Source organism: Fomitopsis serialis (assembly GCF_022376445.1).
Source record: "Fomitopsis serialis strain Sig1Antser10 chromosome Unknown B0H18scaffold_7, whole genome shotgun sequence".
In the NCBI taxonomy this organism is placed as follows: Eukaryota; Fungi; Basidiomycota; class Agaricomycetes; order Polyporales; family Fomitopsidaceae; genus Fomitopsis; species Fomitopsis serialis.
Genome location: NW_025954967.1, coordinates 477523 through 495040, shown reverse-complemented (window position 1 = coordinate 495040; position 17518 = coordinate 477523). Strand labels below are relative to the sequence as shown.

Sequence of the window (17518 nt, the reverse complement as noted above, 5' to 3'; positions counted from 1 at the left end):
TCCGGATGGTATGATCGCGACACATCGACTCCGATGAGACGACGACCTCCTTTAATTCCGTTGGCAGATTCGGAACATCCCCTGGGAACGAAACCTCGTATGGCGGTGGTCCGCTACGAGCTGCTATGATGCGCGTTGAGTTGACGCCTTGTGTAGGAAGCTCCGTCCTGGCTGGGGTTCTAGTGCGCGGACTGAACGCAGACTCGATAACTTACGAGTCTTAACATGACAGACGCGTTGAGTGTTGTCGCTCATGTAACAGAAGAACATGGTTTGCGCACTCTGAACACCCCTGGTCTCGCGCCGGGAATGGCCGTTACCTCCGACTGACTTTACGATGCGGAGGGTAAGGCAGACAAGCCAAAGGGAGGAAATGATCGGTCTGTGGTGGTTGAATAGGTTATGTTGAGCGCGTTGTGATCCATGGCTGGATGTAAACAAGCTGTTCGTGGCATCAGGATGCATCCGTCGGATTGCCCGACATGGCGGCCGCGGACCCGTGTGGTGACAGTTGTCAGAAACACTGCACGGCGAATTGGCGGCCGTTCCTTGCGGCGCAGAAGAGCGAATAGGACAAGATAGGACAGCGAAGAGAACCCACCGAGGGGCTTCGGCCACGAACGACAGCTCGCGCAACATCGTGCCAAAATGGCAAGTACCAAGTAGTAGGTCGAGAAGTAGGTGCTGCAGCACATGTCGCATAGGAGATGCAGCGATAAGTGGGAGATAATGATTGCGGACCGCGTACCGATTATTGTGTATGTCAAAGTGCGAGAGGAGAACATGAGCAGCGCACGAGCTCAGACGAGCTCGTACGACTCTCGCCTCTGAAACGAAGGAGCCATCAATTAGGAGGCTGGAGAGCGGCGAGACGATCGCACTGGCCAATGGGGGCGCAGAACGGCCGTGGCGAGATGGAGCGTGCGAAACTTGGGGGTGCCATTCCCCATTTTCGAATATTGAGCAGCAAAGTGAGGCGACTGTCCCAGCGATAAATACCCTCCGCTCAGCCTGCTCATCGCGCCCTCCCCTTTCCTCATCCTCCCTCTAGTCTCTGTCACGACTTGCTAGCCCGCCATGTCTTCAAAAGGTACCACATGACCCCGCTTCATCCGTTCTGCCTCTGCTAACGAGCGTACACCACCTCCAGCCATCCGCGAGTACGACGCGAAGCTCTTGCTGGCCTACTGGCTCGAGCGCGCACCCGCCGTAGACCCCTCTTGGCAGCTGGGCACCAAGTTCGCCTTCCCCGCCCCCAAGGTCGCCCAGGTCTCGTGGGACCCCGAGACGAACGCCATCACGCCCGACACGCAGCTCCCGAGCTGGGTGTTCACCACAAAACTCGTAGCAAAGCCCGACCAGCTCATCAAGCGACGAGGCAAGGCGGGCCTCCTTGCGCTCAACAAGTCCTGGGACGAGGCCAAGGAGTGGATTCAGGCCCGCGCAGGAAAGCCGCAGAAGGTGAGTACGGATTTCCGTTCTCCACCGTGCCGTCCCGCTTCCGACTCGGAGTGTTCATTTCCGCCTCTATTCCGTCACGCGCGGCCAATCCCCCGCACTGGGATCCCTGCATCTCGTTCCCCATGCTGGGGTAAGTGCAGCCAGATCGGCTAACACTGCGTTGGGGAATGCCTCGCGCTTTGAGCGAGGCGCGTACCGATATTGCTACCACGTGACCCTGCCGCGCTTTCTCCGTTCCTTCGGGCCATTACGTCTGAACGACTGGGACGTACGTCCCTGGAACGCGGCCTCGCGACGGCCTGGGGGAGCGCGTCAGAGAGAATGACAGGGCCATCGTGGACAAACGTGGCGTCAAGAAGAAGCAATGCCAAGGCGCAAGCAAAGTAGCGAACGATGCGCGAGGTGGCAGTAGCGCGGAGCGGTATATAGCGTCTCAACATCATGGACTACTTACATGACTGGATGTGACGTCTCGCGTCCCTTGTCCCTTGTCCCGGGGACGGATATCTTCGTGATTCCGACTCTCTGGCTCCTTCGGGCCATTGAACGCGTTATACAAGTGAGGTGAATTGTAGCTGATTGCCGCTACATGTAGGTCGAGTCCATCACGGGCACGCTCAACAACTTCATCGTCGAACCGTTCCTCCCCCACCCCTCCAACACCGAGTACTACGTCTGCATCAATTCTGACCGCGATGGCGACAACATCCTCTTCACGCACGAAGGCGGTGTCGACATCGGCGACGTCGACGCGAAGGCCCTGACCCTCCACATCCGCGTGAACGCACCCGTGCCCGACCGCAAGACGATCGCGGACACCCTCCTGAGGCACGTCCCGGCGGCGAAGAAGGAGACCCTCGTCGACTTCCTCGTCCGCCTCTACTCCGTCTACGTCGACCTCCACTTTGCGTACCTCGAGATCAACCCGCTCATCTGCCTGGACGCCGTCGATGGCGGCCAGCCGACCATCTACTACCTTGACATGGCCGCGAAGCTCGACCAGACCGCCGAGTCGATCTGCGGACCCAAGTGGGCGATTGCCCGCGACTTGTCCGTGTACGAGCCCGGCACGCAGGCGACGACCTCGAAGGGCAAGACTGTTTCTGCTGACCGCGGCCCGCCGATGGTGAGAAAGCATGAACTCTACTATCGTGCCATACTCACATGCCTTCCAGGTCTGGCCCGCTCCCTTCGGTCGTGACCTCACCAAGGAGGAGGCGTACATTCAGAAGCTGGACGCGTCCACCGGTGCCTCACTTAAGCTCACCGTCCTCAACGCCGAGGGCCGCATCTGGACGATGGTCGCCGGTGGCGGTGCCTCCGTGGTCTACTCCGACGCCATCGCTGCGCACGGCTTCGCACACGAGCTCGCGAACTATGGCGAGTATTCCGGCGCGCCGTCCGAGGGCCAGACGTACGAGTACGCGAAGACGATTATCGACCTCATGACGCGCGGGGCGGTCAACCCTGACGGCAAGATCCTCATCATTGGTGGTGGTATCGCGAACTTCACGAACGTCGCCGCGACGTTCAAGGGCATCATCCGCGCGCTGAAGGAGTTCAAGTCGCCGCTCATCGCGCACAGTGTCAAGATCTACGTCCGCCGTGGTGGCCCGAACTACCAGGAGGGTCTGAAGGCCATGCGCCTCCTCGGAGAGTCCCTTGGTGTCCCCATCAAGGTGTATGGCCCCGACACACACATCACCGAGATCGTTCCCCTCGCACTCGGCATCGCCGGCAAGCCCAAGAACCCTGTCCACTCGATCGCCGCTACGCCCGTCGGCCCGCCCTCGCCCACCATCAAGGCCAGCGCCGAGCCCATCGCCGCCATCGGGTCGATTGGCCCCGACGGCGAGCGCTCGCAGCCGAACGACCAGATCGTGCGCTTCGACAACGTCGAGTCGAAAGGCGCGCGGCCCACCTTCCGGCCGTTCGACGACCGCACGCGCGCGTTCGTGTATGGCCTCCAGCCGCGCGCGATCCAGGGGATGCTCGACTTTGACTACTCATGTGGGCGCGAGGCACCGTCGGTCGCGGCGATGATCTACCCGTTCGGCGGGCACCACATCCAGAAGTTCTATTGGGGCACGCGGGAGACGCTGCTGCCCGTGTACACGAGCGTGGAGGAGGCGGTGGGCAAGCATCCCGACGCGGACGTGGTCGTGAACTTTGCGAGCTCAAGGAGTGTGTATTCGAGCACGCTGGAGATCTTCCAGTTCCCCCAGATCAAGGCAATCGCGCTGATTGCGGAGGGTGTGCCTGAGCGCCATGCCCGCGAGATTTTGAGCACGGCGAAAGCGAAGGGTGTCCTCATCATTGGGCCTGCGACGGTTGGTGGTATCAAGCCGGGTTGCTTCCGTATTGGTAACTCCGGAGGGTACGTGAATGTGTTATGTGGTGTAAGGTCTCTGACTGATGAGTGCTTTCTGCAGTATGATGGACAACATCATCGCGTCGAAGCTCTACCGCGCCGGCTCCGTTGGCTACGTCTCCAAGTCGGGCGGTATGTCGAACGAGCTGAACAACATCCTTTCACTCGTCACGAACGGCACATACGAGGGTATCGCCATCGGTGGTGACCGCTACCCGGGCTCAACGTTCATCGACCACCTGCTCCGCTACGAGCAGGACCCCGACTGCAAGATGCTCGTCCTGCTCGGCGAGGTCGGCGGCGTGGAGGAGTACCGCGTGATCGAGGCTGTGAAGAAGGGTGTGATTCGCAAGCCGATCGTCGCGTGGGCGATCGGGACGTGCGCGAAGATGTTCACGACGGAGGTGCAGTTCGGGCACGCGGGCTCGATGGCGAACTCGGACATGGAGACGGCGGACGCGAAGAACCGCGCGATGCGCGCGGCGGGCTTCATCGTGCCCGAGACGTTCGAGGACCTCCCCGCGGTGCTGAAGGAGACGTATGAGCGCCTCGTGGCGGGCGGCGCGATCGTGCCCAGGCAGGAGCGCGAGCCGCCGGTCATCCCGATGGACTACAAGTGGGCGCAGGAGCTGGGCTTGATCAGGAAGCCGGCGGCGTTCATCTCGACGATCTCGGACGAGCGCGGGCAGGAGCTGCTCTACGCGGGTATGCGTATCTCGGACGTGTTCAAGGAGGATATTGGACTCGGCGGTGTCGTCTCGCTGCTTTGGTTCAAGCGCCGTCTCCCGCCATGGGCGACGAAGTTCATCGAGATGGTGCTTATGCTCACTGCTGACCACGGTCCGGCCGTGTCCGGGTGAGTGATTGTGTTTCATTGTGCTGCGTTATAGTCGCTCATGATGTCTCGTAGTGCGATGAACACTATTGTCGCGACGCGTGCGGGCAAGGACCTCATCTCCTCGCTTGCATCTGGTCTCCTCACTATCGGTAGCCGCTTCGGTGGTGCCCTCGATGAGGCCGCGTCGATGTTCTCGGGTGCGCGGGACACTGGTCTCACGCCGCGTGAGTTCGTTGACCAGTGCCGCAAGCAGAACAAGCTCAGTAAGTGATTCGTGCCGTTGTGGGTGAGGGGCGGTGCTGACTGGGACGACAGTCAGCGGTATCGGCCACAAGATCAAGAGCGTAAACAACCCTGATCTGCGTGTCGAGCTCGTGAAGGAGTACGTAACGAAGCACTTCCCGAGCCATAGCTTGCTCGACTACGCGCTCGCCGTCGAGAAGGTCACAACGTCCAAGAAGGACACGGTACGTGCGCTCCCCTACTCTCATCCCCATCCGCACTGACTCTTGCTTGTTGTCCAGCTCATCCTGAACGTCGACGGTTGCATTGCAGTATGCTTCGTGGACCTCCTTCGGGACAGCGGCGCGTTCACGCCTGAGGAGGCAGACGAGTACATCAAGATCGGCACGCTGAACGGGCTGTTCGTCCTCGGGCGCAGCATCGGGTTCATCGGCCACCACCTCGACCAGAAGCGCCTCCGCGCGCCGCTGTACCGTCACCCCGCCGACGACATCTTCATCAACATGGCTGACCTGTCGCAGCCGCGCGTGCTTGGCAAGATGGCGTGAGGTGTTGGTGGGGAGAGGCGATCTCGTGTCGTGTAGGTGCGGGTGCTTTTTGGGTACGGGCGGACTGGAGTGGGGTCGCGGTGTTGTACATCTAACGCGCTTTCGTAGTTATAGCTGCATGTGTAAAGATTAATGATGCATCATAGACGTTTTATCCTCTCCTTTGTGTGCCCCTCTAACTCCGTGGTGCGATTCAAGTGGAGGTATGATCCCTGTTGAGGCGCGTGAAGACGCTCCATAGTGTCGAAGTGAAGCGTGTCTTGTGCTTCAGGAGCTTAGCGGAAAGGAAGGCCTTCTGGGTCGAGACAGAGGTAAGTTAGTGGTGATTTGTCTTTTCTAGTTATCTGAGTTAGGCTAATTTGACAGAAATTCGACAGGACACTGCTCCTCGGAGGCATAGCCTGAGCGAGGTCTTTTACGAAGCGCGTTCAATGCCGTCAAGCTGATATGGGCACCCCGTCCAACGTCGTGTGGTCTGTACCGTCTCAGATACGGCGCCACGAGCTCGAGATAGCAGAATACCCCTGCTGACGGATTGTGCTTCTCCCAGGATACCTTTTAAGCAGGCAAGCCGCGGCCAGAAGGTACACATGTCCGCTGGACATCTACGTTGGCTCCACTGAGTCGGATTGCAGTCAGTCCGTCCGAGGCCAAGGACGCAAGATTCTGCTGACAGACTCGTGACACAGCCAAGAAACGGAAGTCGGGGAGAGACACGTAGCGCTGTCAGTGTGTTTACGGTGGATTGACTTCCATAGCATGCCGAGAATTGCTTGCTTCGCTGGGCTCTCGCCGACGTCGAACGTCAGGACGTAGCGCGCAGACGAACATAACACAGAACTGGACGAGAAACTTGGGTCATACGCCCGTAGATCGTGTGCATCGTTGTCAAAGATCAGACTGATATGAAGATGCAATATCGATTACCACCATGTTGAAAGGGAGAGGGCCATTGACACGACAAGTGATGATAGTACCGCAGTGTAGATTGAGCGGAACCTTGGCTGCATGGAAAAGAAAGCCACCGCGCCACACAGGCTCTACCGCGATCTTCGGGAAGGAGGCTGACGATGTCGAGGGCGGATTCTATTGGACGTGTGCGGTGTTGCTCGGCCAAGAGATGGATAGGTGGCGGGGAGAGACACTGGCGGGGATTGGGCGGGCGTAACATCGCTGGCCAATGGGAGGGCTCGGTTGGGCGGCTCGCCGCAATTGCGCGATGGAGGATGGAACGGTACAAGAATAGTGGCCCCGCCACCGCCATGCCCCCCGCGATCCCCGCCTATCCCGCTCGTTTCTCATACCCTATCCCCTCTCGCTCTCCCCCAGCGAAGGCCCGTGGTCATGTCTGCACACAGCTCGGAGGCTGACTCGAAGAAGCGCGACGACGTCCCGCCGGGCCCCCACTACGCTGAGAATAGGGCGGAGGAGCTTCCGCGCCCCGCCTCAGATAATATGATGCGCCAGACTGCACGCCTCTGGGTATCGCCCTCGGTGCTCTTCACGAGAGAGCACTTCTTTGGCGATGTTAGCCCCGTCAAGGCCACCATCCCGCTGGCCGCGTTCTGCTTTATGACCGGCTTCATGTGCGTGCTCTCATCTCATCTTTTCCTGACCGTTCTAACGCTCTGCCGTTCAGTGACTCGGTCGCGTTCACCGCCGTCTTCGTGTGGGCAGGATTCCAGACAGGGAACACGGTCCAGGTGCGTCGTCCTCGTCTCTCGCTCTCCCCCTCAACTCACGCCGGAACACCGCACCGCAGCTCGCCCTCGCCCTCGCCCGACTCTTCTCAAAACCGACGGACCACTCCTTCCACATCGCCGACCGGCAGGCGCTCTGCTCCCTCATCACCTTCAACGTCGGCGCGTTCATCGGTCGCCTCGGCGACCGCATGGGTCCCCAGTCCCGCGCATGGCTCATGCTCGGCACCTTCATCCAGGCCCTCTTCACCATGGCCGCCGCCGTCGCCGCCTGGCAGAGCGGCCAGATCAGTGTCGCGACGGACCGTTTCAACCCCGCCTGGACCAACGCGCTCTCGTTCGTCGCCCTCGGCTTCCTGAGCGCGAGCATCGGCCTGCAGGGCATCATGGGCAAGCGCGTCAACACGCAGTTCACCACCACCGGTGAGCACCCCCTGCTGGACGCGGCCCCAGCGACCGCCGGCTAACCTGTTTCTGTCAGTCGTGCTCACGACGGTGTGGTGCGAGCTCATGGCGGACCCGAAGCTCTTCAAGTTCAACCGGATCATCTCCCGCGACCACAAGGTCATCGCCATCTTCGCGCTCTTCTTCGGCGGTTTCGTCGGCCGCGCCCTCATCGACCAGATCGGCGCCGCGGGCACCCTCGGCGTCGGCTGCGGCATCCGCACGATCATCGCCGTGTGGTGGCTGTTCGTACCCGGGAAGGAGGGCGCGCAGGGGAACAAGAAGCCCGCGACGGCATGAGTCGATTGGACGGGAACTAGCAGGCAGCGGACGTCGGTGGGTGTCGGCGTCGGACGGGTGCGGTGGAGGGGTATTTTGGGACGTTCGGAATGGGGAGGCGGCGCGGCGGTGGGGCGTCGTCTCGGACGTAGGCGGACGACGCGGGGCGGGGCGACGTGGCGGTTCGTGTTCAGAACGTCGGTCGGTTGGATGACCGTCCATCACTGTCCTTTTTGACTCCCTGTACTCCTGTCCTCACTCGGTGGTTGCCTGACGCGGCGTCTCTCGCGTCACTCGGATCCTTCTTTCGAGGTGGAGGTCGGGGAAGGAACGGTCGCATTGCATTGGCATTAGCTTGGGTATATACTACGTACAACATAGAGATTCTCTTCGACTCGCACAATACACAACATAGAGGAAGCATCCAATCCAATTCTGGGAGATCGACGCATACATCCACGACACAAGCAGAAGTGCAAGGTAGAGAGAGAGGTGTACCACCTCTGGTAAGGAAAAGCACGCCAACGCCGACGACGTCGACGGGGGGCGTGCGCTCCAGCTGAGGCGGATGCGTTCGTTCTGGGACAAGCGGTAGACTCCTGCGAGAAGGGCCCGAGGGCGTTCGGTCGCAGGGGGACAATAGTGCGAGTCCGGAATGAGTGAGGAGCGAAGACGCGCGCTGGGCGATTTTTATGCGCTGAGGATGCACGTGATACAAGCGTTAAGACCTTACATCCCCGACTCCGACCGGAGGGAGAGAGGAGGGCTTTGTCCACCATAACTTGAGACGATGCCGGCGATGCCGCTCCCTCCGTGGGAAACACGTGACTTAACTTGCCATAAACGGTATCGCAGCAACGCTCGAGTGCCCTTACGAGGCAGTTCTGGGCAGTTGGATCCTTCCGTGCAGGCTCTGTCTGGACACCTGGAACATATATCACCATCGAACAACTCTTCCCTCTCTCATATTGATAGCCCTCGCATACACTATAGTACTGTATGTATGTAGCACAGTACTTACATAAGTAAGTCAGCGGTGTGAACTCGTGGAAGCCCGAGACGCCCGGGCGGCGAAGCTGCCGCGGGCGTGAGGGCCTCCAATTATCATTGAGTCTCAATACCATTTCAATGGTACAGTATCACAATACATACTGTACACTATGATGCTGCTGTGGCATGCTGAGCAGCTGTGTGCCATGCAGGAGTCGGGGATCGGCGCTTGCGCCGCTACGATCTGTAAAGTCGCAGAATTCAAATGCCGACGATCGAGCGGTCTCGTTTGAGAAACCGGTCGGAAAGGAGTCTCATTGGACAGTGCATTTCGGGAGGGTTAGACTGGGGATAGCTGACAGTGTGTTTTTGGACAGCGTATTTTTGAACATATCACAGTATTGTACAATTAGAGATAAGATAGCCCTCGTTCAAAATCCACCATATTGTGGCGCTCGAGTGATCCACGTGATCATACACCCCAAAAAGGAAATGACCGCATCCGTGGCAGCCTACCAAGCTGCTCCGTCGAGTGTATGATAGATAGTCCATAGATTCAGTACATAATAACAATTTGGACTGTCCGTATGATTGTATTCTACGTGAGGTCCGCGCGATCAAGATCCTCGAAAACTGAGTCGGGCACAACACGGTGGCCGTGATATTTTCGCCCTGCATATGCTGCTTGTACACCATTGAGGCCTTTCGCGTATGCATCTGCGAAGCGGAATGATCGCCGCACAAAGCTAAAGAATGTAAGACAATCAGTAACAATGTTGACAGTCACAGTGATGCTGTTGTGGGACAGGACGAACCGTTGAATGATGTTCACGGACACACTATCAAGTGCATCTCGGACATTCCGATCGAGAGCATCCTCGCGTGTCGAAGGGGGATAACGGCGGTACACTTGCTTCGCATAGCCCCAGCATTGCTCGATTGGATTGAGCTCGGGGTGAAATTTCGGCAGGAAAAGGACAGAGAAGTCGCGTGTCGCACATGCGTCCTCCACGAGTGACATGATGTCAGTGAAATCTGTCTCCGAGTACAGCATCCTCCTGCAGCAGCAATCAGTTCGACCGGGAGGGCACTGAAATTTCTTGCACTCTGTCCGCATGCTCTTGATGGATGCTGCCTTTTCGGGATAACACTCGACGAGAAGTTGCTCCATGCCTTTGAACTTGGCAGCGAGGTCTGGACGTTCGGGATAGATGTCGGGGTAGTATAAGGGCTGTGTCTGTCCATTAAAGTTTGTGTCCGCCATCTTGATGTGCGTCTTCAGGGGCTTTCCATTGGCGCCATACAGCAATTTCCCATCTGCACCCCTAACTTTCACGTCAACGCCAAACCGCTGCACTCCCTCTCGTACACTGGCAGGACTCGGGCCTTTGGGCATTCTGTGAGCTGAAAGAGCATCGTCAGCTTGTTTGCGGTGAGTTGTCGCGTTGTCCAAGACAAAGAGGTGATCATCGTCTGGATACAGCTTCCGGATCAAGTCCATCGCGCTGTTCAGTTGATCGACCATCTCCACGCTCGTGAAGTATCCATCACGTTCTTTGCCCGCCTTCCAATAGACCCGCACCGATTTCAGGTCCTCGCCTTCAGACCGAAGCCAGCCATAGTCCGCCGAGATGAAGTCAGCAACCATAAGCGATGGCCCTTCGCCTTTTGGCTGTGGTACGGCTTTTTCATCCTTGTGTGCCCAGTACACCCGCCGCCGATCATTCGCATGAAACGTGCTCTCGTCATGGAACCAAATCACGAGGCGGCGCATCATGGGTCTGGGGCCTGCGTATTCCTCCTCGTTTCCATCACTGTCATATGTTCGCAGGCGATCTTTAACCGCAGTGAGTGCTGGTAGATAGATCGTTTGGCGATATGCGACAACATCATCGCGCTCATGCCCATCGATGTATTGACCTTTCGGTCCAGATCCCCACCGATACTCCATGCGACGCATCCATCGCTGTGCTGTTGTGATCGAGGGAGCCCAGCCATCCAGCTGATATCTCTCCTGGATCTCCGGCTGCTCGAAGAACTGGACGATGTCGTCCGCTTTTCGGTGCTTCCCAATGCCTTGCAAATGTAAGTGAATGTCATTTGCCATATCCTCGTCCTCAATGATTGACTGGTTCCAGGAACCACATAGATTTGTTGGGAGGTCCTCTCGATCTGCGATGTATGCACGGCACCATTTCCGGATAGACCGCGTGGTGGTATCGCCTTGATCATGTGCCTCCGCAGCGCGCGATGATGCCTTGATCCACGAACAGCGATTGACCTTGCGTGTGTAGTGCCACAAGGCCAGCTTCATCATCTCGAGGCGTCTCCGTGAAACCTCGTCACCAGAGAAGGGTTTGTACCCCTTGGAACGACCAGGACGGTGTGGCCGCAGAACCTCGGTTAGGTCATCTAATGCACACTTTGCACCAGAGACACTCGGCGCCGGGACATACTCCTTCGGAGTCTTTGATCCTGAGTCCACAGGAATGGACTCAGCACTGTAGTCCACCTCCTCCGACTCCGAGCCCTCCAATGGCAGGGCATGGCTGCTCTCAGTTTCATCAGGCACGTCCTCGATCTCGACTCGGTGTCTGGTGATCGACTCGGATGATTGATCGACATCCATTGCCAGCGACATTGATTCCCGTGCAGCCTCGGCGGTGCCTGACCCCTGCGCATTCGATGCTTCCGTGCTCGTTGACGCAGCACTCGGTGTCCTCTTCCATGTTGGCTTCAAGAGCCCGTCAAAAAGTGACGTGCTGCTGCTCGCAAGCTCTGCCAAGCCCGCCTTCGCCTTTCCGAACACCGTGTACATGCACTTTGTTGTTGGGGTGACATCTGGATTGGCGAGGGCTGGCTGCCCATATGGTGGTGTCTGCGGCTGAGGTGTTTGAGGTTCAGGTGTCTGCTCGGATATCTGCAGTGTTGGCTCTGTCTGTGGCTTGGTTGGTGGTGTCTGCGAGTACAGTGCCAATAGTAAATCTCAGTTGAATATTTTGTTTGTGCTCAGTTTGGCTCCAATTGTACTCACAGGGCTTGTATTCATGCGTGGCCTTTTGGCACCCTTTTCTGGGAGATATTTCCCGAGGTTGGCCATAGATTGGCGGAACCGTCGTTTTTTGAAGGGCATTTTTGAGTGCTTTTTAGAGGCCTACGAGCCAGGGCGCTCGCGTTCGAACCGGAATGCTTAGTCAGCATCTCGGTGCGATCTCGTCAAGAACAACGACTCCTTTGCTCAGCAAATGGTCGTGATGTGATTCTGTTCTAGGATAACATGTGTATTGATACAGGTATCGTCATCTTACATCTAAAATTCCTTCGCTCTTTGTTTTATGGAGAGGGAGTGTATATTTCCTGTTTTCCCCGCCAAATCTGGTTCCGGCGCTATAAACACGAAGCACGTGATGTGGTGGATTTTGAACGAGGGCTATCTTAGATTTGAAACGAGAGGCCGTCTTCACGATTCGGACACACCCAATGTTTCAGCATTGTCGGGCACCCCAGGCTGAGTCTGTGGGCCATCTACCCACATCCTGGAAAAATGGCTAAACAAATATGGATTTATTGAATAATAGCAAAATACTCACTTTCCGACATGAACAATGTTCGCGTTCAGGCGCCTGAAGCAAGCACCAGCTTCAGTGTCCGAAGTCTTCAGGGTATGAATGTAGGCAGCAATTTTTCGAGTGTTGCGCTTGTAGGAATTGCTGCTGAATTTCTTTGATGTGTGCATACCTGTCTTCGAGAATTCCTCTGCACAGCAGATGACAGTGCAGGCTGCGAGCACCATCACCTGTGTTGGAATCCCGTCCCGGAAGAGCAATGAGTCCGTGTGGCCCAAGCATTCTTTCCGCTGGAACAGGGTGGCATTGAGAATTGCAGGGATGAGTCCCTGACTCTCGAATGCTCCAACAACAATAGTGGACTGTACAGAACAAGATTAATTGTCAGTCCTAGTACAAATCAAGAGAAAGTTCATCTGACAAGAATTATACATACATTGGCAGGGTCGATGATATGCAGCAGTGGCGTTGACTCCACATTTGCTTCGACAACATGATCAGTCCAAGCCCTCCTGCTTGAGCAGGCGTCGGCACAGTCGATCATGAGCTCACCAAGATCCTCCTCAATGAGGCTGCTCGTCTCAGTGGGGAGTAGGTTAGCATGATGAGCGAACAGGAACAGGTGCTCTGCGGTGGACTTGAAGGTACTGCGGAAGGTCAACACCATGTCGTGAGCCTACAACAAATTGTTTGTTATTTGAAAGGACATTTTAGGCAGGATGAAAATACGTACTTTGCAACGTAGCTCTGTGTCCTGCATTGGATCATACTTGACGTGGGTGTCTCGTAGGTCCTCAGGTATCTTTTTGGTGTGGCAGTCACCCTGGGCCACCTTCCACATTGCAGTGCCAACAAGGTCATCCATTAGACCTTTGTTGGGGAACACGGCCTTACCACCGATGATGAGTACTTCCATCATCGTCTTCAGCGTTGGGATGTACGCAGCACGGAGTTTCCTCTTGAGGGATTCCGGGAGAGGACTCAGCTTCATTGCATGCATGGGCTCACTGCTCGGTTGGGCAGTGAGGGTCTCAAGCTCGGCGGCCTGCTGCGACGGGCCAGCGTGAGGCATACCTGTGGCTGATGCTTTGATTTAAGTTGGGTGAGTTCGAAAAAGACACAGATTTCGGATTATTCAGCTTACCTCATGGCATTCGTGCAGGTTTGTGGGTCCCCCCTTGGTGGTCATCCAGTACAGACCTCGTATGCACAGTAGTTGACATGACCGTGTTGAGCCCGTGTCGTACTTGCGACGGGAGAGATTCGAATCTTAGACCGTGAGGCGGCATGTATGGGTGGTACATAGCAGGTGCCGGCGTCAATCTGCGCCAATCTGCACCAGTGCTATGGCTACTGTGCCGAGAGCCCTGGTCAGACTGTGTACCGTAGTCGTGCCACGATACTACACCAGGACCCGTGCCCACCTGGCCTTGCGCGCCCCCGAAAGTGCCCTGCTCGCCCGCCACAAACTTGTGAGGGTGCGCGGTGACCCCTTGCGGACCAGCCCTGAAATGAGCTTGCGCGCCAGCCCCGAAATGAGCTTGTGCGCCGGCCCCGAAAGGCTCGCCATGCGCACCGTCTGCGAAGCCGATCTGCACCTGCGCGTCGGGGCCCAAAATGCCACGCATGATGGCGTCCAATTCGCCCTGCCCATCGGCCCTGAAAGGCGCACCTTGCGCACCAGCTGCGAATTCAGGCTGCCCAGGCCCCTGCGCACCACCCCCAAAAAGGCCTTGCATGCCAGCCCCATACTTGCCTTGTGCATTGGCCCTGAAAAATCCACCTGGTGTGCCACCCCCAAGATCGCCTTGTGCACCGCCTCCGAAATCACCCCCAAAATCACCTTGTGCGCCACCTCCGAAATCACCTTGCACGCCGGCGCCGGTTTCAGGCTGCGCCTGTGCATGTTGAGGCTCGTACGGCGCAAAGGGTGGTGCGAAGTTCGCGACCACGTTGTTCATGTTCGCGAAGTCGTCTTGGCCGCCAGTGTACATGTTCTGCGTGGCACCACTCTAATCTTTGCTAGTACTAGTAGGTTGAGGTTAGGTACTAATCTAAACATACCTGCATTACAAGAGGGTTGAGACTGTAGTCGTACTGTGTTGTCGCCAGAGGCTGGTCTCCTTCCCTCGCAAGTTGCAATGCTTGCAAGTTTCCAGCTGGATTCAGCCCTGCTATGCGATGTGCATGTACGTTCTGCAAAAATGTCAGTATTACGATCGTTGAGGTACGAAGGTATCGTTCTTATGATGGACCACCATGAAACACCTTGGTGATTCCTCCGGAATGGCAGTTTGTTCCCACAGTGCACATGACATGCAGCCACCCCGATAAGCAGAGATGAGTAACTGTTAGTATGGGTTGCTTATCTGAGTCTGAAATTTCAGACTCCCAGACGACACGACTTGCACCAACAGATACAAACAAATGCAGTGGCTAAGCATTCAGTTATGGATATGAGGCCCATGAAACACCTTAGCAGTTCCCCCAATAAGGAAACTGGTAAACATATCATGTGACTGGCAGCTTGGTGGGCCATTGCTCCAAGCGCTCACACACTGTAGGGCCTATATAGCCTCAGCCAGTAACAAATCATAGTATACATAGTATGCTCATCTGATAGCCCTTCATTCAGAGAGTATACATAAATTCTATTGAGTGTATACAGTGGCTGGCTAACCCAGGAAATGCAAAGCAAAAAAAATGCACATGTGCCTCTGCAGATTCAATCTGCTTGTTTATGACTCAAATATGGTCTATATGTACACTGCAATGTATATGTGTAGTTCAGACACTGTGGACTACTCAGTAGCTTCAATAATACAGGTAACAAGGACTATAATGGGTAATCTGAGCATCTTTTGCCATCTTATGGCCCTTGCATACAATGTAATGGTAACCATTGCAGCTCAAGGCAATCATACACTTGTCTTTGATGTGTCTGTATATTTCATAGATTTTCTGCATTTTTCTGAGCCCTACATGCCCCTGTTTGTGTATGATTCCTCTTTGGGAAGGTCACATACTCCATATGGTAATTATGCATCCACTGCTGGCTTTGTCTTGCTCACAGACACAATCTAGGGATACATACCTGAATGTGTACATACACTACCATCTTATAGGGTTGTCCAGTACATGAGCAGTTCCAAGAGTGAAGTAGCAGGCTTATATAAGCTCACTGGGGCCACAGCAACCATCTTACTAGGTTATTGAGAATGCTATCTGATCTGATGTCAAACCCATGCAATATACAGCTTCATTCACATTGCCTGGATCATTTTGAATATTGTCTCAATTTTCCGCTTTTTTCTGAGCCTATACAAGCTCTCTTAAGCACAGTAACAGTCCGCACTTACATCGCTTACTAAGCGCCCATCAAGCGCCCAGATGCCGTTCGGAGGTGCAACCGTGCGGAAATTTGGCACGGTTGCACCTCCGAACGGCACGAGAGGGATGCCGAGCTGCTCTGATTGGTGCAACAAGCCCTTTTCTGCCCTAATCAGGCAGGCTGCCGAGGTTTTGAGCTGAGTTTAAATCTCAGCCACAGGCTCCTTAGTGGCACTGTACCTGCTGTACTGTGGCCCCACTAAAATGCGGAAAATTCCCAAAACAATCTCTCTGATAGATATGATGTCATAGAGTCTGTAGCTGCTGTGACTTGCCCATTACCTTCAGTGGTTATGGCACAATTCACACAATAAAAAAACACACAAATGCCTCTGTGCACATGGTTGCATCCCTTTTCACCCTCAAAGTGATTCTTTTGAAGCCTGTAGACTGCCCATAGATTCTGCATGTCTTTACTATATCGGGCCGGGATCTCGGCCACCCCTAGGTAGTTGGTCACTGCGACCTCACTTCACCACCACCCTTCCTGAGGTCACAAATAAATTTGAGTGCATTTATTCACGTCCATTCAATGTCTGTGTACCATCTGAGGCTAACCCGTTGAGGTTTGGGTGCAGGAAAAATCATTCAGCGAGATGATGTCCGTTTTTGGTAAGCAGTGGCTCAATCTCCCGGACCCCTCAACTGAACTCGGCACAATGCACAGATATGAGCCCATACGAGCCTAGCAAGCTAGTGTATGATATTCTGTAAGCTATGTGAGAATTTATGAAGGGTTTGCGGCCTATGTAGGTGGGTGCTGGCAACATATAGAACTGTTTTAAATGGGTTGGCCGACTTCCTAGTCGGACTGGCTCACCCGACTCCCGACGCAAAATCCTGCGCTGTGCTCTCCTCAGTGAGTCTAATTTTTTTCCAACATTTTTCCTGTGTTCTTTGGATGTTCTAACATGTCCATGCACACACCCTGAGGTGTGTACAGTACACATTCAGTGAGGAGGGCTCTTTGAGTGCTAAGGTGGCCGAGATCCCGGCCCAATATAGTATGACATCTGAAACCTGCCATAAAGGGTATCTGACCTTCCCCAAATGGTAATTTCCATACAGCTGCTCAGTCTGGGCTCAGAAAATGCAGATAAAACCAGGGAAAATTCTGTGCAACTGGACTCACTTGCAGTACCTGCTGTATGTAAGAAATTGATCCAGTATAGCACCACCAGAGGCTATGACCAGTATGGCTTGCCCATGTATAAAATTCAAAATGCAGAGAAACACCCCTACCTCTGTAGACATGATAGCATTTAACTGGGATACACTGACTGAGCTCCAACCAACTGTTGTAGATATCATAAGCTCATCTCATAGCACTTCATTCATAGTGTCTATCATAGTTTCTTGAGAGATAATGGTTAAATGAGTAGCAAAATGCTAATATAAAAAAACAGAAGTGACTCTGTGAATATGAATGTGTTCTGTTGCATCTGAGACACATGACTGATGTCCTCTATGGCCAAGTGTATAGTTTCCAACACATTGATGTCTCTGAAACATGCACAGCAGTGCTACAAATGGAGAAATATTATCATAGGAAGCATGTGTTGATGTCCCAGCACTGAATAACTATACAGGACAATCCTCTCTACTTGTGAATATGCTCATAGATGCTCCACAGATCTCCTGGAATATTATCCGATTTTACTGCAGTAACAGGGTGCGCTTACATCACT

General features: G+C 55.1%; 6 protein-coding genes across 6 annotated transcripts; 2 read left to right on the top strand and 4 right to left on the bottom strand.

The window, feature by feature from the left end:
• Window positions 1-294: 294 nt before the first annotated feature.
• Window positions 295-862, bottom strand: B0H18DRAFT_982396 (uncharacterized protein). Its single transcript, XM_048044538.1, has 3 exons — window positions 749-862; window positions 602-684; window positions 295-382 (listed from the first exon to the last, which is right to left on the bottom strand). The coding sequence occupies exons 1-3, from the start codon at window positions 783-785 to the stop codon at window positions 317-319; spliced, it is 186 nt and encodes a 61-aa protein (XP_047898115.1). The 5' UTR covers window positions 786-862; the 3' UTR covers window positions 295-316.
• On the top strand, window positions 863-5620 carry B0H18DRAFT_982391 (citrate synthase-like protein). The gene is made up of 8 exons (XM_048044537.1): window positions 863-1090; window positions 1151-1461; window positions 2057-2587; window positions 2637-3838; window positions 3894-4688; window positions 4743-4933; window positions 4986-5137; window positions 5195-5620. The coding sequence occupies exons 1-8, from the start codon at window positions 1078-1080 to the stop codon at window positions 5459-5461; spliced, it is 3462 nt and encodes a 1153-aa protein (XP_047898114.1). The 5' UTR covers window positions 863-1077; the 3' UTR covers window positions 5462-5620.
• A 628-nt stretch (window positions 5621-6248) lies between these two features.
• On the bottom strand, window positions 6249-6921 carry B0H18DRAFT_603679 (uncharacterized protein). The gene has a single exon (XM_048038748.1). The coding sequence runs from the start codon at window positions 6723-6725 to the stop codon at window positions 6357-6359; it is 369 nt and encodes a 122-aa protein (XP_047898113.1). The 5' UTR covers window positions 6726-6921; the 3' UTR covers window positions 6249-6356.
• On the top strand, window positions 6806-7905 carry B0H18DRAFT_1082947 (uncharacterized protein; the record flags this gene model as incomplete). The annotated part of the gene is made up of 4 exons (XM_048031605.1): window positions 6806-7047; window positions 7101-7164; window positions 7224-7584; window positions 7643-7905. The coding sequence occupies 4 exons, from the start codon at window positions 6806-6808 to the stop codon at window positions 7903-7905; spliced, it is 930 nt and encodes a 309-aa protein (XP_047898112.1).
• Window positions 7906-10729: 2824 nt separating this feature from the next.
• On the bottom strand, window positions 10730-11188 carry B0H18DRAFT_870317 (uncharacterized protein; the record flags this gene model as incomplete). The annotated part of the gene is made up of 1 exon (XM_048040086.1): window positions 10730-11188. A coding segment is annotated over one exon (459 nt), but the record flags the coding sequence as incomplete, so codon positions are not given.
• A 1146-nt stretch (window positions 11189-12334) lies between these two features.
• Window positions 12335-14753, bottom strand: B0H18DRAFT_951827 (uncharacterized protein; the record flags this gene model as incomplete). The annotated part of the gene is made up of 8 exons (XM_048042049.1): window positions 12335-12410; window positions 12465-12802; window positions 12877-13116; window positions 13174-13447; window positions 13585-13617; window positions 13641-14437; window positions 14505-14636; window positions 14709-14753. The coding sequence occupies 8 exons, from the start codon at window positions 14751-14753 to the stop codon at window positions 12335-12337; spliced, it is 1935 nt and encodes a 644-aa protein (XP_047898110.1).
• Between the last annotated feature and the right edge of the window lie 2765 nt (window positions 14754-17518).